Below are 27,031 nucleotides of genomic sequence, written 5' to 3'. Positions count from 1 at the left end.
CTTTTAGTAGTTCTATTCAGTGATAATAGAAGAACATTTCAATTCTGTTTTTACTTGATCTTTCTCTTGTGTTTGACACAGGTGACCACTTCTTCCTACTTGATATTTTCTCTTCCTAAGTTTTCTTGAGTCTATAACATGATTGGCCCCTGCATTTCCTCTGCTTCTGTGAGCATCCTTCAATTCTCTTTCAAGTGTTCCCTCCTCCTTATCTACCATGGAAATATCAGCGTTCTCAGAGCTCTGTCTTTTCTTCTTTTCCCTTTCCTTTACTCTTCTCTTTAAACACTCTTTCTGGGCAATTTCACCCCTGCAGCCATGTGTAAGTTATTATCTACCTACACATGGTGACTCTCATTTACTCTTATTTAACCTACACTTATTTTGTGTGCTCCAGTGTCTGGATGTTCAGAAACATCTTAAACTCATAAGTGAACTCAGCAACTTCTCTTCAATTCAGTTCCTTCCTGGTTCCCTGTCTTGGGGGTTGTCCTAACCATTCTCCTTCTCAACCATGCCAGAGTCTGGAAGCCTCCCTACATTTCTCCCTTTCCTCATGTCCAGTTGAACACCAAGTCATGTCAGTCCCATTTCCCATGTCTATTTCCATGTCACCTTACCCACTGCCACCATCTTCGTTCCAGCACTCATGATCTCCCCTTGAATTATTGCAGTATCTCTTAACTGGTCCCTGCATTGCCCCCTCCAAACCTTCTTCATGCTGTATCAGAGTGGGCTCTCTAAATGCAAATCTGATCAAGTCAATCCCTTATTTAAGATCTTTCAATGGCTTCTAAGCAGCTAAGATGACGTGCACACTCCTTAAGCACATTGTAGCAGGTTTCTGTGATTAGTTGCAAGTCTGTGCCTTTGCTTTATCTCCGTCAAGTCTTTCCACTCTCTGACTTGATCTCTGACGCACACCCTGGGCTCCGTTCATAGCAAACCACTTGTCATGCTGCTTTCTGCCTCCAGGCCTTTGCCTGTGCTCTTCCCTCTGCCTGGAATGCTCTTTCTTCCTTTGATGTATTGGTCTTGGCTCAAGCTTGGTCTCTCCTATGAGGTCTTCCTTGGCCCCTTAGGTTTCCACCTCCCCACTTCGACGGCACCCTGCAAATGTTGTAATACTTTGCTTTCGCGTTGGTTTCCCCACTGGACAGTGAGCTCCTGGAGGGCAGGGATGGGGTCTGTGATCCCTGTAAGCTGAGCGCTTCACATAGGTCTTGTACCTCGAGAGGGCTCAGGAGGTGTTTATGGCTATGCAGCCCCCTAGGATCATTTCTCCTCTCTGGTCTGTATCTGAGCTGCAGAGACTTAGTGATTTGTCATCTGTCTTACCGTATCAGAAATCCACCAGAAAACATGAGGACTTCCGAAATTAGCTTTGTTTCTTGTGTTTGGGTACAGTCGCCTCTTATTTGTCTGCATGCAGCTTCATCTTCTGTTTTCATTATTTGAAGGAAAAATTATTAATGTGGACGTGGCATGACTTGGCTCCTTCGCCCTGACCCTGGTGCTTCTTCCTCCCCTTTGCCTCCATCCTCCTGCCTGGGAGCAGGAATGCAAATGGCTTTAGTATCAGGCCGTGTTTTCCATGGAGAAGATGAAGAAACACTGTTATGTTCTTGAGGGCCCTCTCCGCTTGTGGGTGCACCAACTGTCCAATTTTAATGTTCCCAATGGCCATTTCCGCTTGCTTTCTTCCAGCCAAATGTTAAGCCTGAGCACAACGTGATTAGCAATCTGCTTCACGATAAAATTTTAGAAGGTATGCCTGTGCTGCCTGCTCCTTTTCCATGGAAAATTGAACCCTTAATGAAGTTGCTGGGTAGCGTGTTCCTTCAGGGCAGTGCTAAATCTCAGTGCCACCTTCTCTGGCTTCTCTAAGTAACAAAATACACCCTTTCCAGCAAGTTTGTGCGTCCACATAGGATGCTGTATAAATCAGTGCGGGAATGTCGTGTTCCCATAAATCTGTTGGCTCCTTGAGGGATCACTATCTAGGTTTGCTGGTGTTGTGTACATGTTTCTATGCTGCGTGGACTGAGCTTAAGAGAAAATCACTAAGGCTAATATCCAGGGCATTCATATTATAGTTAATGAATCGATAACTTCATCCAGTGTTTGGGGCACACTCACTATTATCCAGGCATTGTACTGGGGCTGGTAATACAGTGGGGGAACAGAGTTGGTCTCTGCCCAAGGGATCAGCATGATACTATGGAAAAGCATGAAAGTCAGACAGACCTGAGTGTGAATCTTGATTGCTTCAGTTCTTACTGTGTGGTCCTGTGTTCTTGCTTACTGTGTAACTGAACAAGTTACTCAACCTTTCTGAGCCTCACTTTCTTCATCTATAAAGTGGGGGTTATTCTCCTTCCCTTACAGTGTTACTGTGAGAATTACAAATACATCAAACATAATCCGGTTGGTATAGGTTTACACGTAGTAAACAGAGAGTCATAAAAACTGTCCACTAGTACAGTAGTGATTGTAGTAAAATACAAAACCCAAACCCTCTGGTCTGCTGTAGCTTATAGTAATAGCTAGAACTTACAGTGTATGTTTCCTGGTATAGACTATGTCCTTAGTGCGTTACATGTATTAATGCGCTTAATCCTTATAACAATCAAATGAGGTAGATACTTTTAATATTTTGTAGAAGGGGAAACTGAGGCATAAGAAAGTTAAATAACTTGCTCAAGGCCACACAACTGGTGAAGTTTTGGCTGGGGATTTGAACTCAGGCAGTCTTACTTCATGTTACATGCTCTTACCCACTGTATTATACTGCTTTTCCATAAAATGCTCAGTCTAATAATGTTTCTAAGTTAACAATTGCATTTGTTTTCTAAGGCTGCCATAAAATATTACCTCAAATGTGTTGGCTGAAAACAACAGAAATTTATTCTCTTACAGTGTTAGAGGCCAGAAGTTCCAATCTAGGTGTCGGCAGGGTTGGTAACTTCCGGAGGTTCTGAAGGAGAACCGTCCCACGGCCCTCTCCCGGCTTCTGATGGTTGCCAGCAATCTGTGGTCTTCCTTGGCTGGTGGCTGCATCACTCCATTCTCTGTCTCTGTCTTCACATGGCCATCTTCTCTGTGCACCCTTTCCTCTTGTTATAAGGACACCAGTTGTTGGATGTAGGGCCCACCCTAATCCAGTATGACTTCTTCTTAATTGACTATATCTGCAGCACTCCTATTTCCAAATGAGGTCACATTCGGAGGTTCCACATGGACATGAATTTTGGAGAGACTGTATTCAACCTTATAACAACCATTTGCTCTTTACTTGAAAATGGAAATTGATGAAGGAATGTTTATTTACTGTCATTCCAAAAGGCAGGTGAAATAATTAAAATAATGCTCCGAGAATCTAATCATATTTTAGAACATGATTCTGACTGGTTTGGACCATGGCCAGACAGTGGACTAAGATGGACGCTTACGTCCCCTCAGCTAGCCCTGACCTTGGCCAAACCAGACACCATGATGCCTCCCCCATGCCCTTGCCTTGGACTTCTATCTCATCAGTCAGATACCTTCATCCATTTGTCATCTGATGTGGCTTTGAGTTATTTTACTTTGCTCATTTCTCTGCTCTGAGTGGGCTCTGATTTGTCTGCCCCCTTAAAATGCATCAGTGAGAATAAGCGGAGTCTTCTTCTCTGTCATTCTAGATGTGGCCTAGGCCACATTGGCTTTTTATGGTAGCCACATCATGCGAAGCCCTAGGCCTGGTTCTACTGCTCCAGACAGTGATTTTGAGCAAGTCATTGCCTCTCTGAGCTCACCTGCTCTTCTGTAGAATGGGGATCATCACCCGTAATCACCAGGGTATCGTGAGTCAAGTGGCCTGATGTGTTTGGATGCTCTCTCTTACCTGCGCAGCATAAGAATGTGTTAGTGGCAGATATTAGGCATCTGCTACAGGTTCAGATGAAAGGACTGGAAGCTCTCGCAGATGTCTGCCTTCCATGGTTGATCCCAGTCCCTGGAGGGCTGTCAGTGGGGATAGTTAGCGTGGGAGGGGTAGCGGAATGGATCCAGGAGGTAGAGTGTCTGGTCCAAACTTTTGATCCGGAGATGTACCCTTTGATGTACCAGAATGGAATTCCTCCCAGAGCAGTGTTGAGGCCAGCAGGCCAGTTCGCCTTCCCCTGTATTCTCTGGTAGGTGCGTTACAAACTTGTGTGGCTGGGTTTTGGCCCTGGGCCATCCTCCCACTGGCACTTGTCTGCCTCTTGAAATCTCATAGTCTGTCCTAGTGGTGATCTCGCTAGGTCAGGAGATGTGAAACATGTACCCTGAGATCAGAGCAGTAAAAGGACAAGCATTGACTGGACATACTACATGAAGGCACAGTATTAGTCTGGGCTTCGAGAGTTGAAAGGCACAGAGGCAGCCTTCAGGAAGCTTGCAGTCAAGTATAGCAGATAGACATGTAAACAGTCACAGTAATGAGAGAAGGGCAGGTAGACATGCATCCATAGTAAGGCCTGCTCTGGGTCAAGGATTGGCAGGCCAAATGCGGTCCACATCTCTTTTGGTAAAAGAATTTACCTGGAATTTAGCTACACTCCTTTATTTATGTTTGGTCTACTATGGCTTTTGGGCTTCAGCAGCAGAGTTGAGGAGCTGTGACAGAGACCATGTGGCCAGCAAAGCTTAAAATATTTCCCATGTGCCCTTTTATAGAAAAAGTTTGCTGACCCCTGTCCTGGGCAATGGACCAGCAGGTGAGAGTTCTGAATAAAAGATAGACATAGACCCTGTTCTTAGTGGTTTTCTGGATTTTTGTGTGTGCAACTAACACACAGAATTCCCAGAAAGGTGAACTGGAGGAGCTGGCTGGGGGACCGCTTTGGAGACGTGTGTAAGGTTTTGACTGGAAGCGAGATGTCAGAAAACGTGGCAGCTGAGCACGAGGCATGAGGACCAGAGGGAGCTGTGTGCCCGGAAGTGAACATTCACAGGTGAATGAAAGGGCTGAGAAGGAATCCAAGGCCAGCGGCCAAGCAAGACAGGAGACTGTGATAACAGGGGCTGCGCGGACCCAATGCAAAGCTTCAAAGAAGCTCACAACTCTGGCGTTGGAAGGGTCCTCACAGACGTCTCACCCCACCCTTCACTGCATAAGTGAAGAGAAGGGAGGGAAGAGAGGTGACTTGTCTAAGCTTATGCAGCTAGTGAACGGCAGGTCAGGTGGAAGTCCTGTCTCCCTTCCCCAGTTGTGAACTGAACCCTGAGACACTGACTGTATGATCTAGCTGTTTAGGGGAAGGGGCTGGGAGCCTCACGTTCCTCCCCAGCGGCTCCCCTCTTTTAAATTTTCTGCAGCCCTTAGGCTCTTAGTCTTTTTTCCTACCTCCTGTAGGGTTTCCCAGTCTGTAAGCTACTTGAGGGCAGGGTCTGTGCCTGGTTCCCCTCCGAGTCCCTCCTTGTTCATAGTGAGGACTCTGGATGTGTGAAAGCACTGAGCATTGAGGCGTCTGTCCCTATCTTCCTGAGCATGCAGGTGGGAGGTCTGGGCTTCCGTGGGTGTCCCTGGACTGGAGTGTGAGTAGGGCAATGTTACCTCTCAACAGTGATGGCTAGTGTCACTGGGGCTGAAAGGCCCCTCCAGAAGGCTGCAAGGCTGTCACTGAGCCCAGCCGGCTTTGCAGCTCCCCATGAAGTTTGTCACATACACTCCGGCCACCTGCAGAGACTTTCCTCCAAAACGCTTCACCACCCCTGAACAAGGAGCTTCTTCAAATGCTGGATATCTCCCAAGCAGTCCCATCAGCTCAGGGAGGATTCAGCCGGGATGCCATGCATCTTCGGCGATTGACAGAAACACCTCATGCGTCCTGATGTGCTGACAGAAAGGCTAGAAGAGCAGCCAGAGACGTTGCTCCAGCTCAGCCCATCCCTAATCGACAGGACATGCTCCTCTCAGCCTCCTTCGGTCTTTGAGCAGTCTCTCCTTGGCTTCCCCCAGCATGCTGGACGGCCCCAGCCCGATCCTTCCAGAGAGGCAGGGATGGGTCAGGGACGAGGATGGGCAGGAGAATGCAGCAGGCATGTGGTACACAGTGAGTTGGACAGTATTGCCCGTGGAGTCCCAGACTTGCTGGTCACGTCTACAGCAACCCAAAAGTTGTCCAGAGTCAGTGGCTTAGCCGGCCCAGTGGTAGGGCCAGAGAACATGGGCCAAAATTCAGGAGCCCGGGACACCAGGTGTCATGGGACAAAGAGAGAGAGAGAGACAGAAAAGAGAGCTGCTTTAGGCACTTTTAGGCAAAAATTATGCAATTCTGACCCTGGCAGGGCCTATAAACTCCTCAGTCCTCACCCTTCTCTTTCATTTGCTTTATCTGGTCTTTTTATTTATAGCAGCATAGCAATCGGTCACTAATAGTAACCTTGCTGTCCAGCCCAGGTTAAATTACCAAATATTCAGGGAAAAAAAAGCCCCCAGTGCAAATACTGCCCTATCACCAAAGGAAATAATAAGTATGTGCATCTGCCATGTGCATGCCCATGGCCAGTGTTTCCCACAACTCTTCACACCGACTCGCCACAATAGCCCCGTGCAGGAGGTCGTGTGCTCCCTTCTGTGGACCAGGGCTCAGAGTGGTTGAGTAACTGCCAAGGCCGTGCAGACGGAGCGCTGCAGGGCTCTCAGGTTCTGGAGCCTGTGTCTTTCCATTATACCGTGCCTCCTCCCAGGACCATGGGTACATCATTTTCTTGGGAAAAGGACTAATTAGGAAGCTTGTCCAGAGCCTTGACAGGGCTGGCCCTCTTTGTGGGCAGAAGTGAAGGTCTAGGTAGCATGATTTTTAAAAAAATTGAGGTATAATTCTTATACCATAAAATCCACCCTTTTAGAGTGTACAACCCAGTGGTTTTTAGTGTATTCACAAAGTTGTGCAGCCATCACCAGGCAGCGTGCTTTGAGCCTCTTTAGAAAGACACTGGGACCCTTATCCTCTCCCCACCAGCCCTCTAGTGTGCCTGGGTGTCTGCTGTGAGTGACCGGTGGGATAAAGCGTTCACAGCCCATTACACTTCGGCTGGGTGGGCTCAGGTCTTCACCAGGCTGAGGCGTTCAGCCCCAAAAGGGTTGCCTTGTCATAGATGGACTAGCTAAGTCACTTGGTAGTTCCTGAGTGAGGCAACATGAACTTAGACTATGAGCTTCTTGAGGACATTCCAGGACCTCCCTTAGCTGGAAAGGATGTGGGTTATATGACAGGTAAGCCAGGATGAGGGAATGTACAGGCCACAGAGCCTTCAGAGCAAGACAGAGGCAGATGGAGGATCCCATGGAGAGATCTCAGAAACAGATGGCTACCAGCAGAGGGAGAAGTGAAAGCATAGTTTACTCTTATCTCATTTACCTGGACCTGGTTGAAGCTGGCTGCCACCCTGGGCCTGGTTTCTGGATTTCTTCTCTGATGAATAAAACGAGCTTCGGAGATTGTACATCTCCAGCTTTCTCTGGTCTCAGAAACATTCACGAAGCTTCCCGAGAATGTGTGCATGGCCTGTGGAGGATTCTAAGTGGGATATGCTGGGCTTTACAGCTGGGGCCTGAGTGTGTCTCCTCATGGGCTAAGACTTTAGGAGACCCGGATTCCTCCTCTACCCATTGATGGGTTTCTGGAATCCCCCATTGGTTCCACTTGCTCCAGTGAACCATTTGTAGTCCTTACTCTACTCTGGGCACGGTGTTGGGTGACTAGGTGCTTGATGAACAAGACAAGGACCCAGTCTTTAATAAACCATGATTTTTTTTGATCCTTTAAAAAATATAGATATCCCCAAGAGGCGTTCTGCTTTGACCTAGTAGTTATTTAAAACCCATCAGATGATTTTTTCGGATTATATTCTTGAGAGCAGGTTTTGCTTTGGGGCAGTGGAAAGGAAACTAAGTACTGTTGTCCCTCTTTCTGGCCGACTTCCTGTGGGTCGGCATCCAGGGTTAAGATTGGTGTCACAGCTAGCTTAGACCATATCTTTGTGCCAATTAGAAAAAGCTCTCCTTTTCTCAAGGTGATTTATTTCCATTTTTTGAAAGTCATCTTAATTTGATGATTTTGTTAGATCAAGACGCTTTGCTGCCATTCATCAGAAGGCTGTCATAACACATATACACCTCTAAAGCGTGTTCACTAGGGTTGGTGCCCCCTTCATGTAGCATCTTTGTGCAGTGCATGGCCTGCACAATTGCATGAGGCCACCTGGGTTAGGATAAGCACTATAGCTCAGGAAATACCGTTTCTGGCTGGTATCTGCTGCATTTCTTGTCCAGGAGAGGGGCCTCACCCTGAGTAGGACCTTTTTTCTTTGCAAGTTTTAGGATATAAGAAGGGATGGGAGCCTTGCGGAAGGAAGACAAGAAGAAACCCAGTTCTATCCAGTTGGCGGAAGTCTCTGTGACTCCGCTGTAGCTCAGTCCTGGGCTTCCCCAGGAGGCTGGGAGCTTCATAGCCCATGGAATCACATTTGCGGTAGAATGATTGAAGGACCACTTCTTCAGGCTGAAGTGCTAGGAGAATTCCCACCCTTCATGAAGTCAAAGGGTCTTTCAGAGGGAGGGGACCTTCTGAGTTCAGCCTTGTCACTTTACAGGTAAGCAGGAAGCAGATGCCCAGGGTGGCTCAGGTGTGACATTCCTAAGGTACCGCAGATGGGAAGTGCGGAGCTGGCCCCACGACCTGGGTCTGTACGACTCATCGACTTGTCCCTGGTTTCTCCCACTGCCCTGGGGGCTGAGCAATGCTGGAATAGTGTGGGTCCAGATGAGCAAGAAAGGGCCACCTTTCTCCAGAGGCCTCTCAGAATACCGGGATATCCTGTCCGCTTGGGACATAAAGGACCCGCTCCGTGCAGAAGGCACTCTGGAAACGCCTTCGTCTGTCTGCCTCTCTGAAGGGGATTTCTTAGCACGTTTGGCTTTTTACTTTCCCTTCCTATTGTCTTCGATGCCTGGGTAGGCTGAACTTTGAAATAAATTTTGGGTATTTACTTCTTTTATCCCTTCAAACACACACGTTTAGTGAGAACTATGAGAATCTTGGATTTATGAGGGCTCCCGCTGTTCCTCACGGGAATTTGACTTGACAATGGCCCCAACAGCAGCTAGGTTTCTCTCCAGGGCCAGTGAGCCTTACTCAGGTTCCCTGAGAATGAGTTATACCTTATTCTCCTGATTGTTGTTGATTATGATTACTGATTGTGAAGTTTTCAGCTGAGAGGGAGCAGGTGCCACAGGGAGACCACCATTGTCTTGGACAAGCCACTCCCTGCATCACGGCTGAATCAGAAGGGTCATCGTCACTCGAGGGGGGCACACACCTCATTGTGTTCCCCAGACTCATTTAATCTCTTTTCCCCCTGGACCCTGAGCAACTGTGGCTTGTGTTCTGGCCTGAATAAAGGTTAAATAGACAACATGCACTTGTTTCAGGGCCACCATGCACGTGGCATTGCACCAGCATCAAGGAACTAGAGTTAAAAATGGAGAAGCCTTAGAAATAATGTTGACCCCTGAGAGGTTGGAGAGAGAAATTCTTCTCTTTGTTGTGTTGTTTGGGATGATGTTGACCCTCCTTTTTGTTGAAACCCTACTGGGCTTAGCTCTGTGGTGATGCTGGGAGGAACCCAGTGAGCTGCACAGCTGGATCTCTGTCCCCCTGGAGACAAGGGAGTCAGACATGGAAAGATGCCCATAGACAAACATGGAGCCGCATGTCACGGACAACTGACAAGTGAGGAGACTGGGAGCACTCACTTTAGGTGTCTGGAAGGACTTTTTGGAGAAGGTGTGGCTTGAGCCAGAGCATGCATGGAGGACCACCTTTGGAAGGGAGCCTTAGAGAATTGTCGTGGCCTTGCGGGTGGACCTGGGGCGCCAGCTCAGCCGTGGCCAGGACATTCTCCATTTGGTCTCACCTCTAGGCTTCTCACCCCTCCTTCTTGCTCACCTCTTGCTCCCTATTCTCTCACTTGCCCTCTGTCATCCACCCTACCCCAAGCCCTCATCTCCTCAGCCTTTTCCAGCTTCCTTCTCCCCCCACCCCAGTGTCTATGTTTATGATTATTCCCCCCAGTTAGTGTTGCTTGCATTCTTCTGCATTGAATCTCATTTTGTTATTTCCTGTCCCATATTTTCTAAACTCCCCAGGTCCCTTCTCATTTATTTCCCCATCGTCTCTGGTGCTGTTTGCAGCACCGCCCAGTTTGTTATCATCTGCAGATTTAATTAGCATGGTTGATGACCCCTTTTCTTCTAGACTGGACGCCATGGGAAGGGATGGGTGGTCTCAGGCAGGGCCAGCTCGACAGCCGTGCATGTGTGCAGGGTCACGGCTGTGGAAAAGCCTGTTTTGGCTGCATAAAGGGGATGTGTTCCAAACTGGGCTCTCGCCTCATATAGGGGAAAAAATGCCCCAAGAGCCAGGTTTTTCTGGGAAAAAAGGGAGGCTCCTGGAAACCGGATTGCACAAACCCCTTCAATTCAAATTCCTCTGGCCAGAAGACACCATCTGCAAAATCCAATTATTATTAGCATCGGGCACCTATAACGTGCCAGACATTGTGCTGATGCCTTTTTGGTGTCATTGCTGATCTTCACAAGCACTCTGCGAGGTCACTGTTGCTTCCGGAGTAGTATTTTTCTATTTTACCAAAAAGGAAACTGAGCCTCAGAGACTATATAACATACCCATGGTCACACAGTGGGTAAACGGCAGAGCTGGGATGTTAAGCTCAGTTTCTCTGAGCTCTTCCTTTAATGTACCCTGCTCCTCAAAGACCCCCATCTACTTCAGAGACCCTGGCCCCTGGACCTCAAGGCTAATGGGTTATTTTTGTGGCACCCTTGGCAGATGGGCTAATTCTGGATATTTTGGGAAGCCCACAAAATAATCAACTGCTCTATTCTTTTTTATCATCACAGTGATGGGTCTTTTCCTGAGTGTCCCTGATGAGCTCATCAATATCAGATCCAAGATCTAGATTTGAGCTAATTTAATAACCTTTATTCATAAACCAATTTCTTTAAGCTCCACCTTAATATCTCTCAAGTCTGAGTCTGGTGTGGTGGGAGCGGGGACTGGTGTGATAATTGCTGACACCGGCTTTTACGTCCCGTCTGATACCTCTGTGGGCCCCACAGTGGTTTTCAGCTTCACTCCCTGAGCCGTGGGTGGTGGTTCTCGATGGAGCGCTACGCATTTCTGGAGGGATGATTTTTTCCTTGTGCGGGACTTTCCAGTACATACAAGCATGTTTGCATCCTTGCTTCCATCCGCTGAATGGTAGTGGTGCTCCCCACTCATTGTGACAGTCAAAAGCTCCCATCCCTTTCCAAGGGGAAGGGTGCAGCTCTTGTGGTTTGCATAAAGTGACACAAAGCCCACCTCAGGGCCAAAGGAGGCTGAGCAGGTGGAGCCCTGGTTCTCCAAAGGGTAGCCCCTTGAAATATTTGGTTTGAAGACAGGGTCCTGTAGCTGAAGAAAGCTTGTAGCTAGTGTTATAGAAGATTTCATGGCTTCTTTGTACATATTCAAAGTGTGCCTGGCCTCCCTACAGAAGATCTCAGTTATGAAGGATTATTGGCCCCTAGAAGGGAGACCCAGAGCCCCGCCTTCAAGAACCTGCCTCCTCTGACCTGAGGATGGTCACAGTGGCACATGGGAGGCTTGCCCCTCTATTCTCTAGGTTGACCACAGCCTAGACCAACCCCAGAGCAGATGGATAGTCACTGCCCATCTATTGCATTTCTTGGTCTCACTGGAGAATGGGAAGAAGTTTCCACCTTGAGCTCCATTGAGAAAAGAGGAAGGCACTCTCTCAGGGCTCCCTGATAGGGGGACTTTTGTCCTTCTTTATCCTGTTGAAGATATAATTAACCTGAGTGAACACACAGGGTTGACCCACCGAGATCCCTGTTGTGAAGTTCATAGGCAACAGCAACATAGTGGGCAGTTTGGCCAGCAAAAGCCACATCTCAGCCCTCCGGCTCCCCAGCTTCCGCCCTGCTTCAGGCAGGCTGGTCTCCATATGCTGTACTCACTTCTCCTTACACTTTTGCTTATCCCATTCCTTCCCTTCCTTGCCACTTACAACCCTTTTTGTGTGTGTAAATATGGTCATACGATGTTCAAAGTAGAACTCAAGTTCATTCTCCTTCATGACATCCTTTCTGGTTCCTCTGGCCCAGAGTCAGCTCTTCCACTGGTTTCTTATCTCAGTGAGAACTCTTGGTTGCATTGATAGAAAGCCCAACTCAAACTAGCTTAAACAACAAAGGGAGTTTATAAGCTCGTGTAATTAGGAAGCCCATAAGTAGGTCTGGTGAGGCTTGATCCAGCAGGTCAAATGATGTCTCCAAACACCCCCTATTTCTCTATCTTTCTGCTCAACCTTCTGCACGTTCTACTTCATCCTCTATTTACTCAGTGGTCCCTTGGCTGACCCAGGCCTTCCCTTTATGGAACAAATTGACTGCCGCTATTCTCCTGAGTTCTGGCAGAAAGGGAAAGCTGCTTTCTCCAACTCTAGCCAACATTTCCTCACATCTTATTGGTTCTGATTGCATTACAAACATATTCCAGACCAATTGTTGTGGCCAGGGGGATGGATATGCTGATTGGCTCAGGCTAAGTGGACCTATCCTTGGAGTTGGTAGTGAGGTCAAGTCTATTGAAAACATGTGGCTGAGATCCAGGAGGAGCAAAATCTGGCAATTGTTGATGAGTGAGAGGGAGACAACAAACAAATGAGCATTCACTAGTTGTCTTGTCCATTTGGACATTAGTCATTCCAGTCATGGTGTTATTCATCTGTCTGGTGTATTAGCTACCATTTATCTGGTTTCCAAAGAGACTGAAAGCCATATGATGGTATGATGGCTTATATTTCTTCTGTATGCCCTTAACTCTTAGCACATTGCTGAGCACATGGTTGTTGCCTGATAAATACTTGTTGAATTGAAATATGTTGAGATGATTAAATCCTAGGAAATAGTGCAATTATTCCTTAAGGGAGAGATAAGTCACCACTAAGACGAAACAACAGCACACCTTTGGGAGGGAGGGGAGTTAATTACCAATAGTATGAAGGTTTTGTAGAAGTGTCTCGAGGAGGGAAGAAAAGTATCAAAATCAAAGGATCACATAAGTTTTGAGTTAGGAGGGATATCAGAAATAGGGAAACTTTCAGAGATGATGTGTTGGGCTTTGATGTGCCTGGAAATGCTTCTTTCTCTTTCCCTGGGACATTTATCATATAGGCCAGAGGAATGAAGGTCAGGAAGGAGATACTGGGCATTCATGTCCAAAGGTTTGAGAGCTATTGAATTTAGTGGTACTCTTGATGATCCATAGGGTGACCCTATGACTTATTGTCCAATCTGGGACATTTTTGTTAATCCTAAATTGCTAAACTGGATGGGATGATGAGTCAAGGAAATAAACCGGGACTGACCTAGTCCAACCAGGACCTATTGATTATCCTTGCTTTGAGTAACTATCAACCATCCAACTCTCAACCACCCTTTGCCTACCACTCTGCCTCTGCCTTCCATTCCTCTGGGCAATGAAATGCTCGCAGTCTTCTGGTGGGGGTGAGTGGGAAGCACACATTGCTGAGAGTTAGCATTCTGCAGCATCTGATTCCACTTGCAGGATGTCAACTGTCTGAAATAGTTATACTCTGATGAATAGGAAAGGGCGGCATTTCCCTCTGGTCTTTCCTCATGGTTTATCTATGACCTTTCCCCCTCTGTTTGGGGCTGGGCCTGTGTGCCTGAAGCCTGGTCATCAGCCTCCCAGCCTTTCTTAGTTTTGAAGAGGCCCTGTCCTTTCTGCCAACATCTCCAGGGCTTATGGATTTTCATCCTTTTTTGTTTAAAGATTTTATTTTTTTCCTTTTTCTCCCCAAAGCCCCTCGGTACATAGTTGTATATTCTTCGTTGTGGGTCCTTCTAGTTGTGGCATGTGGGACGCTGCCTCAGCATGGTTTGATGAGCAGTGCCATGTCCACGCCCAGGATTTGAACCAACGAAACACTGGGCCGCCTGCAGTGGAGCGCGCGAACTTAACCACTCGGCCATGGGGCCAGCCCCAATTTTCATCCTTTTTATGGTAGAAATTTGGTCTCTGGCTTCTGGATTCTGTTCAGCCTGTTACTTTCTGCATTGTAAATTCCCAAGAGAAGCATTCTCTTTTATCTTTAACCTCACTCGGTGTTTGCAGGTACATGCCAGGAGCTTTTGCCAAGGAGGGCTCAGCTATGATTTCTCTCAGGTGGGATCCAAGAAGCATGGTAGGATCCCTGTAGAGGTCAAGGGCGTGTGTTCTGTGATCCAAATGGCAGGTGCGTGCTCTGCATTTTGAGTACCATGGCAGAGATTTGGCATTGGCTGCCCATGGTCTTGCTCTTTAAAAAATACTTTTATATATACTTTATAGTTTGTAGAATACTTTAGTGTATATAATCTTGTTTGATTCTGGGATAGCATGGAATCATTATTAACTTTTGACTGTTTATTTCTTAATTAAAACCTAACAATATACAACATATTATTAAACAAATAAAATGTTTGACAAATAATATATTTTAATGAAAAATAGTGATAATTTTCAAAACAAAAATAAATTATGAGAAATGTGGCTTTGTTTTATATTTTTGCAAATCTTTTTTCCCTAGCCTTATTGAGGTATAATTGATGTATAATAAACTGTACATATTTAAAGTATTTGATCCGTTGAGTTTTGACATATGTACCCACTGTGAAGCCATCATCGTAATCAAGATAATGCACATATCTACTCCCCCCAACAATTTCACCTGTCCCTTTGTACTGCCCATCTTTCTCTCCTCCAGATGGTATTGTTATTAATCATTATAATTATTTTAACATTGCCTCTGAGTTTCAAGAGCTTTGGTGAGTTGTCAACAATGGTGCAGCTGGTAAGTGACAGAGCTGGGCCCCAAGACAGGGTCCTCAGGTCCTATTACCCATGGCCTTCCCATGACCTATCCTACATGGTGAAGATTCTTCCTCATTTCTTCTGTGGGATTTTTTGGGTTTTTGTTAAAGATTGGCACCTGAGCTAACATCTGTTGCCATTTTTTTTTTCTTTTCTTCTTCTTCTTTTCCCCAAAGCCCCCCAGTACATAGTTGTATATTCTAGTTGTAGGTCCTTCTGTGCGGGACGCCGCCTCAGCACGGCCTGATGAGCAGTGCCATGTCTGTGCCCAGGATCTGAACTGGTGAAAGCCCGGGCTGCCCACTTGGCCATGAGGCAGCCCTTTCTGTGGGATTTTTGAAGTAGAACAAAGCTCTGAGAACACTTAACCTGCTCGATTGCTGACTCCCTATATGGTGCTCCTTCCAGGGTGCTGTGCTGCTCTTGGGGGCCTCTGTGGCTCAGGGATTATTAGGTGGGGAGCAGGTTCTCTCTACCTTTGGTGTGGAGGGGACACTGACTTGGTTTTATTGAGTTCTCCCTCGCTACTTCATCTTCACATGGGCTTTGAGCATGTTTTCTAGGTGGCTCCTGTCTGGAGTGCAGTGAGGTGCAATGCACAGAGTAGACACTATGGTAGCAGGTCCAGAGAGCATCTCCTCTGGGTGCCTGTCCATTTTGGTGGTTAACCCAAGGGATCCTCCCAGCCAAGAATGCCCTTCCCTTTCAGGGACTTTTGGCAATGGCTGTTTGCTTTGGAAAAAGTACAAGATGAGGTGAGTTTTCATTTCTGTAGGATTCTGGGTAGGTTGTCCCCAGTCTTTGGCTGGGGACTAGGTGAAGCCTTTTTCTATAAGAGGGGTCACGCTGCTGGTACCTTTTGGGTCTCTGGGACAGGGTGCAATGGGCATTTAGTCCGGCTATCTCCTTTTGCTGATCTTAACCCATCCTGGCCTTGGCCTGGGGAGGGTTGGTTTGGAGAGGAGATTCCCTTGCTCTCTTCCGGGGTCTCCCAGAAAAGTGAGTTTTCATCTTTCCTCCTCCAGTTGGGACGTTCTTCCGTGTGCTTAATTCCAAGCCACTCTGTCTCTGGGAGGTCCAGGCAGCGCCTGCTCCCTGGTCATAGGTTGGAAGTTCCTGATAGCTGAAGGGAAGTCAAGGCTTTGTTCTTAATGATGACACAGGGATAGCCCATGGTGTTCCTCAAATGGAGGAGTTGTGAGGACTATCTCATTTCCTGCTGTAATTTAAAAAGCCTCAAGGCTACGCTCCCCACTCCTCCTTCGTCTGTGATGATGGCTGCCTGGACCACAGTCTCAGCACCACCTGGCATAACTCCTTTAGCTTGTGGACATCAACCATGATGATCTGAGAATGTGGGAGTCCCTGGGGGTTTCTCCTACCCTCACTGTGGGACCACATGCCTTTGCTTCTTGCTGATCCAAGATGATCTAGGTTGGTGATATCTTAGAGGAACCTGTTCGCTCTCTGCTCCTCTCCATTGTCCACATGCACATCTCCCCACCCTTCCTCTGGCAGCCCCATTCCTGGGCCACAATGTACTGCAGCTGATGTTCTCAGCTCACAGCAGGGCCCGGGACCAGAGTACACTCAGGCATCTGGGGTCAGCGTTGAAGTGGCTTGGCAGGACTGTGTGGGAAGGAGGCTTGTGGAGTATCGGTTTCCAGTGTTTGGCTGGGGCTGCCTCCCATTCACTCTTGTCTCTAGAGGGAGTCTGTGGTCTTGCGAAGCCACATGCAATCTTTGGATAACAACAAGAAGACATAAACAATACGGATAATCTCACCAGGAGTACGTGGGCCTCTGGTCCCTGCTGAGGGCCTTGAACAGTGGCTGGAGTACCGGTGAGAGGTGGCTGGGAGTGCACTTCTCCCCCTCTCCCCCTCATTTCTCCATCCCTCATCTACCTAATCTGTTGTGAAGGGAGGGGCTGCAGGGTTGCCCTCAGATGGGTTGGGAGCCCTCAGGGATATGTGATGCTGTCCCTCACAGGTAGTTTGTGATGGACCCTGGCATCAGGAGACCTGGATTCCGTGTCTGGTTCTGCTACTAACTAGCTATATATCCAAACTCAAGCAACTTAGTCTCTTGAGCTCCAGGTCTTCATTTGTTACTTGAGAAAGAAAGTAGGTATCCTTGGAGGTCTTTCTAACTTGAGAGTCCTTTGATCACATCAGCTCAGTCTTCTGAAATTCACTGTACCCATCAGCTGGCTCTGCTTTGAGCTGTCAGCATGAGGATGCTGAATGGCACCAAGGAAGTCTAATGCTTGGTGAGTAAAGATACCAAAGACTAACAATTGAAGTCTCTTATTTTCCAGAGTGTCCCTGATTCTTCTCCTTAGTGCTACCACACCCTTATCAGGCCAGAAGGCAGAGAGATTCCAGATATATCCAGTTCTGGTTCAATTTCATTGTGTTGTATGAGCACCAGAATGAGTTTGTGCTGGTGCATTAGGTGCCTAGGAAAGGCAGCAGTGATCTGCAAATGCAGTGAGCATCAGGGGTGACTGATAGGAATGGGGAGGCTCTCCTGCAGGGTCTTCATAAAATTCCTGATCAAGTGGAAGCTCGAATAAGTTTAGTTGTTGGCATGAGAAAAAGATTCGTAAGTGACCCTTAAGGGTATTGAATTATTCTCTCAAAACTGAACTAGATTTAAATTCTGTTGGCCAAAGTTAACCAATTACTTTCTGGGCTATGGTTACCGATTTTTAGGAACTGGTCACAGGATCCAAACAGAACCAACTAGGCATATGTGCATTTTGACACTGCAGTCACGAAGCCATCATTTTGGTTGGGTAGAGCTAATCCCCATAGTAATGGCCGACATCTATTGAATAATGTCCGTATTCCAGGCACTAAAGCGGGGACTTCCCATACCTTATCTTGAATCCTCACATTAGTCCTGCAGTGTTTCTCTTCTTCCTTATTCAGATAAAGAAATGGAGGCTCGTTTGGTTAAGTAACTTGCTCAACATCCCACAGCTGTAAAATCCAGATTTAAAATCTTAATCTGTTTTTATCTGAAACCTAAGCTCTTTCCACTCCCCTACTTTGCCTGAAAGAATTCAAATTCTTTGAATTTGAATGGGTAGAGTGGAAGTCAGTTGGGCCTATGGAACAAGGAAATTTTTTTAAGCTCAATCTATGTTTACCTCCAATTTTAGATTCTTGGGTTAGTAAAAAGAGCTTCTGCATTTGGTGATGGCTCTGCTTAGGGATTTTCAAGTATTTGTTTCTTCTTTAGAAGACATAGCCAGTCACACCAGCTAATATTTCACATGAGCTTGCACGATTTTCTTTTGATGAGAAGGTGACAATATTACATGGCATGAAAGGAACATGACTGGATGTTAGCACCACAAAATTGCATTCCAGCTTTTGTTGTCATTTAAAACAAATCTGTTTGAGGAGAATGGAGGACAAGCATACTTCGCTGGAGGGAACTAACGTCTCCACATCGGGAAACAATTTTGCATTAGTTACTGTGAGGTTGCGCCGCAGCTCTAGAACCTCTAAAAACCATAGTGGCTAAACAAGGTAGAATTAGATCTTTCACATAAAAGTCTCGGAGACAGCCAGGGCTGTTATGACGCTCTGTGAGGTGAGGACCCACTTCTCTCTGCTCTTTCTGGCCTTGACTTTGCCATCAAGGTGTCAGATGCTTATATCCATGTTCCAGGCAGTGGGTTAAGGGCAGGGAAGAAGATGAAGGGGCCAAAGGCACCTCCTTGCTCTCTTTGAAAAGAGTTGCCAGAAGCTGCTTCCCAACACTTCCACCTACACTACACTGGCCAGAAATTGTGTTAGGGTTGCACCTAACTGCAGGGAGCTGTAGTGTTCATCCTGGATGGCCACATGCTTAGTTAAAAAATGAAAAAATGAGAATGGCTGTCAGGTGGCAGCTAGCAGTCTGCCACCAAGGCTGTGGGATTAGACCCTGGTCCTCCCAAACCTTTCTCAAACTTTGAACATCTGTAGCCACTTAGTGGACATTTGGTACACACTTAAGCCACCAATTCTAGAGTTAGAAAAAAAGGGTTCATCGTAATTTAAAAATAAAGACAAAACATAATATATTAAAATCAGTAATAGTCATGATTTCATCTTAGTGAGAGGGATGGTACTGTTTGCCATCTTTCACCAAAATCATCATTTCTGGGGCTGTGATGGAGAGCTGGGGTTGCAGGTCAGCTTCACAGATGGTTTCTTTTCTTACCTTTTATTTTCACTAAATTAGAAAAGCTTGAATTACAGTTAGAAATGGCAGCAAGTGATTGATGACTCTGTCTAGTAGTCCTGGATATCACAACCATGGATGGGTGCAGAAATTGGGGCAATTTCTTGCTGAAGGCCACTTCCAGCGTTTTGTCAGAACTATGTCCACTTGGAAGCTGGGACGAAAGTCTTAGGACGATCTCAAAGATTCCTTATCCATCTTTTGATCCAACTTTAGTCTGAGAGGCATGTCTTTATGTTCTGTTGCAACCCTTGGATGTGGTTTTCAACATTGCTCAGTAACATGGCATGTCTGTCTCCATGAGAGAAGAGAAATTGCAGGTAGAGCATAGACTGCCTGGATTCAAATACTTTTTTTTTTTAAATCACACTATTTGTATAACTTTGGACAAATTATTTAAGTTTTCCCTGCCCTAATTTCCTTAATTGTAAAATAGGGATAGTGACAGTACCTACGTGACAGCATGGCTGTGAATATTCTATGAGCTGAAGCAGATAACCACCTAGCTCCGTCCTGGCTCATGATACACACTCAGTATCTAGGCATCGTACTGTTATTATTCTCAGGTATTTGCAAACTCTTGACTATCCAAGACTTTCTACCACAGTTCAGTCTTAAATCCTGGTTTATTCTTCACTCTTTTCATTCATAAATCAGAGCATTTCATCTCTTAAGTGAAGGTGGCTTCTGGATGTTTGAATTACTGAAGGTATTGTGGAGCTGCCGTTCACAGTCATGGAAATAGTCTCCACTTGCATTAGGAGCATCGTGAAACACCTTACGTTATTCACATTTCAGATGCGTACGTGCGCACGTCGTAGTCTGCACTGCAGTGTGGACAGCAGTCTTCTCTTGGCCGCAATTTCTCTGCCTGGCACTCGGGAAAGGCAGGCGGTCAGAGTCTGTGTGTGGCTGGCTTCCACTGCTACCTTGAACCTCACTCAGGACCAGAGGGCAGGTTGTTGAACACCAGGGACGACTGCTTTTCTGTGAGCAGTATCTCCTCTGCTCAGTGCTGGTGTCCATGAATCCTGCTTCACAAAATACCCAGCAATGCAATAAAAGCCCCCTTTCTCCTGTAGCTTGGGTTGTCAGGGGGTGAACAGAGCAAGAATCTGCGAGCACACTTGCTAGGGCCGATTCTCACTACACTCCTTAGTGGCTTTATCTTAATGGAGGCGGCGTGTTAGCCAGCACCCCGGCACCTCCCCACTGTGGGGCAGGCTTTCCTGGGATTTCCAATACTCAGTTGATGAGGGAATTTTGCTGTCAGTTTGTTCTGCTTTCTCTGTGGATAACAGTGTTTGTGACTAATTTTGCAGGTAGTTTCGAAGCTTCTCACTTTATTATAAGGGGGCTTTTGCCTGTTTTTCCTACTTGTTTTGGTCTCCTTTCATTCTTTAGTGATAAAATTAATTGAATTGATGTTAGAAAGTATTTTTTTATCTGTGCGCGCGTGTCCTGAAAAAAATTTGAGGTTTTATTTGAAGATGAGAAGAAATTGATGGCTTCACGTCATAATCTGACCAATTTTTGTAACAGACACTGCGACTGGGGCCAAATGGATTGCTGAGTCAATGAGACTTAATTTTAAATGCTCATCACTGCATTTCCTTTTCTTACTTTTCCTTTTTCAGGTGAAATTAATGCGCTCACGGAATCACTTGTCCTGAGACATAGATTCATATTCTATATTCATATGGGAGCCCTCTTCAAGATTTATGCTTATGGTGTTATTTTGAGTTGTCCTGTTCAAATTATTATTTATAGCTTTACTTTTAGGCTTAGGTGAACCCCTTTTGTGATTTGGGGCTGTGACAGCACAATGGTAGAACAAGAATACAAAGTTAACGATAAACAATGAAAATACATGAATGTAGACAAGTTGTAGGCTGTTCACCGAATGCTAGTGGAGGTAAACTGACGGATATTGAGAGTCTAATGGGATTTCTGAAAATCACAATTGCTTACATTTCAAATCTGTGAGCACAATGGTTTTAACTCTTCTTTTCCTCTGAAGCCACTAAACTCCGGGGACCACGCTTTGGGATCACTACCCTATGGTTTTTAATGAGAGCATTTCTGGAATAAGAGTGGTGAATGGGGTGTAGGCGGGAGGGGACTAGCCCCGGTGAAGTTTGAAGAGAAAAAACCAACAGAAACCGAAGAAATAACAGGTCTGGGCTTCTAGCTTGGGAGCGTTGGGGAGCCAGGAAGGTAAACTATGTCCTTCTAAGTGTTTCCATTTCTTCTTCTTTTGTATCTTGCAGAGTAAAAACCAGGGATCCATCTTTGTCCGGATACATGCCCCGTGGCAGGTGCTGGCCAGAGAGGCAGAATTCTTGAAGATCAAAGTTCCCACCAAGAAAGTATGAGCCTGTTTCTTCTGGGTTTGGGGGCCTCCCGAGGGCTGGCTGGATGTAAATAATTTGGGAACGGGGAAGGTGGGATGTTTGTTTTGTGAAGTTGAAATCCCTCTTGCCTCCCCAGAGACCCTAAATATGGGGCACTGAGGTGGGTGGGATGGGGAAGAGATTTGGGGTGGGCAGAGGAGCGGGGTTTGGAGGATCTTTTCACCTCAGAGCTCCACCTGGGATGTGCTGCACGAGAAACCCCAAGCATTGCCCTGGTCCAGCTTCTTGATTTCTCTGTTATGCCTCCTTTCTCCCTCTTCTTGGGGTCCTAACACTGCCAGGCATTTCTTTAGAGTGAATGTAGCAAGGAGAGCAGACAGCAAGCCATGCTGATGCGGGCAGCAGCGTGCAGGGAGAATAGCGCCAAACTTGCCGTGAAGACACCTATTCCGGTTGTGACTCTGCCACAAAGTATTGTGTGATGGTGGGTTTTGCTTGTCTCTTCTGTAAAATAGAAGATTCTTAATCAGGCGAGTTGGTTAAAATAATCTGGGGAGTGTTTTCAAAATTTTCATGCCAATGGCTCACCTCTGGGATTTTGATTCAGTTGGTGGGTATGGAACGAGGTTCTGGCATCAGTACTGTGAAAAAGTTCCACAGGAGGTTCTGTGGCACATCTGGGTTAAGAGCCACACAGTTTAGATGATTTTTGAGGTCCTTTTCAGCCAATATGGTCTAGGTATGATTTAAAAATCTCCCTAGGGAATTCCTAGGTCACAGTCTCTTTGTAAAACAAAATCCAGCAAACATCTCCAGAGAGAAAGGCAAGGTGTCTACAGATTCACCGTTTTTTTTTGTTGTTAGGCATTGTAGAAGAAAGGAGTGGCTATGGGCTTTGATCATTTGAGATGCCTCTAGGCAGGGTCCTGGGGCAGATGATACTCTAGTCTAACCGTGGGTGATCTATGGGTGATCTCTCTGTCTCTGTCTCTGTCTCTCTCCCATCACTGACACACATCCGTGGTGTCATTTCACAAGTGGTGAGCAGCTTTGAGGAGATCATCTTCATTATTCCAGCTTCCGTTACCATAATTTCCACCCTCCCCATTATTAACAGAATTCCATATTTGTTGCCTTCTGCACCACCACTGTTCTCACCTGCCTTCTCATCCCCATCTTCACTATTAGTAGCAACACCATCGTGATTAACATCATTGGCTATGCTCACACCATCTTCACTACCAACAGATCTACTGTCCCCATCTGAAATCACTCATCAAATACCATTGTAACATGAATCCCCTATTCAGGAAGGGTAAAGTCTGTGGGTTCTGTTCTTATAGGTTTATTAAGATGGATAATGCCTCCATGGCAGTTGACAAATGATCATTAAACAATGATAAAACAGAGACATGAATAATACCTACAAACGTTTTGCCAGTAAAAGGTAAATGTATTGGGGTCACATGCCTGAGTGTCTTGGTTTCACAAGGGCCACACTGTGTTCTTTTCTCCTTCAATTGTACTGCTGTGTTCTTTGTCTCCTGGTTTTGGACCTCTCACTCCTAATGCCACTGTCCTCAAATGCAGGCGTCCTCTTTGTTCTGAGCTTCCGCTCCTCCTCCACTGATGGTCTCCCAGTCTGCTGAGCGTAAGACCCAAGTCAGCCTTGAATGGAGGCCTCTGTTTCCCTCTGGGTGTCCTAACTTGGCCAACCATTTCATTTCTCTTTCTTCTGTCTTCCTTCTAACTTCAATATATACTTCTTCTGCGTTCTCTGGTTTATTTGAATATCTAATGTTCTCTTAATTTCATTCTATTTGTACCTTGCTTCCTATGTTTTTATCTCTGCTGGCTGATCCCTGGAAAGAAGGTAAGCAAAACTCTAATGCCCACGCTATTGCTACTATACCCCTGGACGATCCTTTTAGCAAGAATTCTAGAAACATAGACGTGTGCATCCTTCTTCTACTCTCCCCTCTTTGGCTCTTTTTCTTCTTTGCTTTCCTTCCCATTCTTCCTTCACTTTCATGCGTTTCCTTCACTTCTTCCCTCTCCCTTCCACCTCCCTCTCCTGATGCCTTCTCCTAGCCTCCCTCTCTGTTCTTTGGACATCTTACCACACCTCTCACTTCTCTACCACCTTCTTCTCCTCCTCATTCAGATTCAGCCTCAAGGAGTGCCTACCTCCAGGCCCTCTAGTCTTCTCTTGTCCTTTCACAAGCTCTTATCTTTGAGAGCATCATTCTGCTTAAATGACAGGTCTGCCCTCAGAGTTGCTGTGCCCCTAGGCATTTAGCCTATTGGAACTTACCATCTGTAGTTTAGGTAGTACCTGCTCTTGAATTTGTAGATGAGATGATTAGGACAAGGACGCACTATATCATGGCCATCTCTGAGTCTCTCTCCTCTTTCTTCTTTGCATTTTTTTTATAATTCAGATATATTTGACATATTACTTGTGTAAATTTAAGATGTACAACATGTTAATTTGATACGTTTATGTATTGTAATATGATTGCCATTGTAGTGATAGTTAATACCTCTACCATGTTACATAATTATTCTTTCTTTTTAGTGCTTGGGATAATTAAGTTGTAGTCTCTTAGCGAGGTTAATGATTATAATACAAAACTGTGTCTATATTCACTATACTGTGCATTAGATCTTCAGGACTTATTTACTACTCATTGCGAGTTCGTACCCTTAAACAATCTCTCTCTATTTGCTACCCCCCCATTCCCTGGTAACCAGCATTTTAATCTCTGGTTTGAGAAGTTTGACTTTTGAGATTCTGCCTATCTGAGATCATACAGCACTTTTCTTTCTCTGTCTGACTTATTTCACTTAGCATAATGTGCTCAAAGTCTATCCATGTTGCAAATGCAGGATGTCCTTTCTCATGGCTGAATAATCTTCCATTGTGTATATATCTCACATCTTCTTTATTCATTCTCATGTGAATGGGCACTTAAGTTGTTTGCATACTTCCTTCTCTTTCATTTTGGTGGCATAGGGTGGTAGACGCCACACCGGATGAGTCCTCAGAAGACCATACTTCCAGCCTTGGTTCTACACTTTTTTCCAGTGTCATTTGAGATGTCACTTTGTCTTTGAGAGCCTCAGTTTCCTCATCTAGGATATGGGCATAATAATACTTGCCCTATTTTTCTTAGAATGTTGTTATAAGAATCCAATTCTTAACCAGTGCTATGGAAATACCGGAGTTTATTATTGTGTCTGTGTTTTCAAATATTTTTATGTGTATTCTCTGTTCCTGTTCCCCCAATCAACTTCCTTCTTGATGGAATAGGCAGCCAACATCATTGGAGCGCCCTCTGTAAGAGAGTCTTTTGAGAGACACTGAAGGACACAGAAACCATCCATGCCCTCAGAGAGCTTACAGTCAAAGGGCACAATAGGAAAAATACACATGCTCAGACATCAAAGCACCAGTTAAATGCTGTGTCAAATAGCAACTGGTAGCACAGAGGAGATTCTGTATGTAAATATGGTGGGCCAGGGGAGCAAAGCTGGGTGGTGGCTCCCACAAGACTTCAGACATAACAGAAAGATCTTTTCTCCAAAGCTTTTCGGCCCCAGACTCAACCCAGGTGGCCTGTTCTGTCATCCTTCTGCAGTCCAGCTGCATGGCCCTGGGCTTTCTTTGTATCCATAGAATGCAGTGGCTTGTAGCTGAGCTCACAGAGGGTGTCATGACCAGGAGAGGGAGATATAACTTGGTATGCTGCGTGGGTTGCATATGCTTGGAAAAATTAACCTGACAACCTGACCCCAGGGGTGGGGGTGGGCATTAAACCCAGTTCTTGAGATGAGAAAAGAGCATGGAGGGGGAGGATGAGCCAGCGTAGCCTGCAGAGGGCTGGCGCTAGGTCCAGTGGCATTTTTCCTCTTTTTTAGTGGGTGTAGGGAATGACTACAGCGAGAATAGACTATATTTGCAGAAAGCCACATCCTGGCGGCAGGGGGTCCGTGGAGGAGGATGAGGCACGGCATGAGATCAGCTAAGCATCCTCCGGGCCTGTGGAAGTTTGCATCATAGCTCAGCCGGTCCGGAGAGACCAGGAAGATGGGGAGGAAGTCACGAAATCGAGAGCTCAAACCCGGACAAATCCATAGTAATGCGTCCAGGGACTCGGAGTTCTGAGCACAGATATTAACTGGGACGGGGAATCTTGGAAGGAAGCATTTGTTTTCCAAAAACAACAACAGAAGAGCCAGTGTTTTGTGAGGGACACTCAACATCCATGCACTGGAAGCGGCGGGAAGGCTGGGCCTTTGGCCCTGAGCAGCTTGGGACAGTTTGAAATGGATGCCTCCTCTCCTCTGCTCATTACCACGGTGGCCCTTCTAGATTGTGGTCAACTTCCACATTTATTTCTCCTTCGCTTTTCTATATTTATGAATGAACACCCCTCTTTCTCACCCGTTACATTCACTTATTCTCCAAGTGCTGCCTCCTGCAGAGACAAGGCGGGAAATGGACCAGTGGGAGGAAACTGAGTCCGTTCTTGTCAATGAAATCGTGCTGATCCAGCCAGAGTCCAGTAAATTTGGAAAACGTGACATGTCTGGGATGGGTGAAAATCACTTTTGTCAACTCAGTCACAGCTTTTGTAGCTGTTCTTAATAGAGTGACTGACATGGCAGGGGTCACGTTTGCTGTTCCCAGGAGCCTGGAAGGACTTCAGCTGATGAGTCCTTTGCATGCAAGTAGATGCTGTTAACTTCCAGCAAGTCATACCTTTTCAGAAAGGCAGGCTCAGAGCTCCCCTCATCCCCAAAACAGGAGTAATAAGTGTTGTGGAGGCTGTGGTGGAGCAGTGATGAGGTATGCAGGATGCCTAGCGTAGAAGTGTGCTCAACATGTGATAACCGGCATTGCTACTGTTGTTGGTATTGTTGTACATAGGTAACCGTGTGTAGGGCAGCGCAGCTGGCACCAGATCGGGGCTGCTCCTTCCTGCTATTGCCCTTCCCAGCCAGCATCTGTAGTGTTGAGGGAAAACGGGCCCAGTCCTTGAAATCTGCCAAGGCAGCCGGAAGCCCAGACACGGAATTGGTGGGGAGGTGGGAACAGATGGCCTTTGGACTGTGTGCTGGGGGATTTCTGTTTCCTAGAGCATGGGTCCTTGGGGTGTCCGTAAACATAATGTCTCCATGTGAGAGGTCTGCGAGGCAGTCCCTGGGAAAGCCAGTAGGAAGACTGCTCAGGCGCCGCAGCGCGGCGGGCAGAGCTTGACGGGCCCACTTCAAGGACAGACGGCAGGTGTGGCAGTGGAGACTTGAGTTCTGCTACTGGCTCTGCCCCTGTGAACCTGGGTTTGATTCATGTCTTAGCCTCTTTTCCAAAACAGGACTTGAGATGGATTACAACCAAAAGCAGAAATACAAATGGGTCATTTTTTAAAAGAATTATGG

At 46.2% G+C, this 27,031-nt stretch overlaps 1 protein-coding gene across 3 annotated transcripts in view; it reads left to right on the top strand.

Annotated features, from left to right (window-relative positions):
• ANO2 (anoctamin 2) overlaps window positions 1-27,031 on the top strand; it is a 334,494-nt gene that overhangs the window by 55,705 nt on the left and 251,758 nt on the right. For all 3 annotated transcript variants that reach the window (XM_070494504.1, XM_070494502.1, XM_070494503.1), the window contains exon 4: window positions 21,506-21,604. In XM_070494504.1, coding sequence (XP_070350605.1) covers window positions 21,506-21,604 — 99 coding nt within the window. The remainder of the gene's footprint in view (window positions 1-21,505; window positions 21,605-27,031) is intronic.

The sequence above is a fragment of the Equus asinus genome, chromosome 22 (genome assembly GCF_041296235.1).
Source record: "Equus asinus isolate D_3611 breed Donkey chromosome 22, EquAss-T2T_v2, whole genome shotgun sequence".
Taxonomy (NCBI): Eukaryota; Metazoa; Chordata; class Mammalia; order Perissodactyla; family Equidae; genus Equus; species Equus asinus.
Note: the sequence above shows the minus strand (reverse complement) of the source record. Positions and strands in the feature narration are given on the sequence as shown.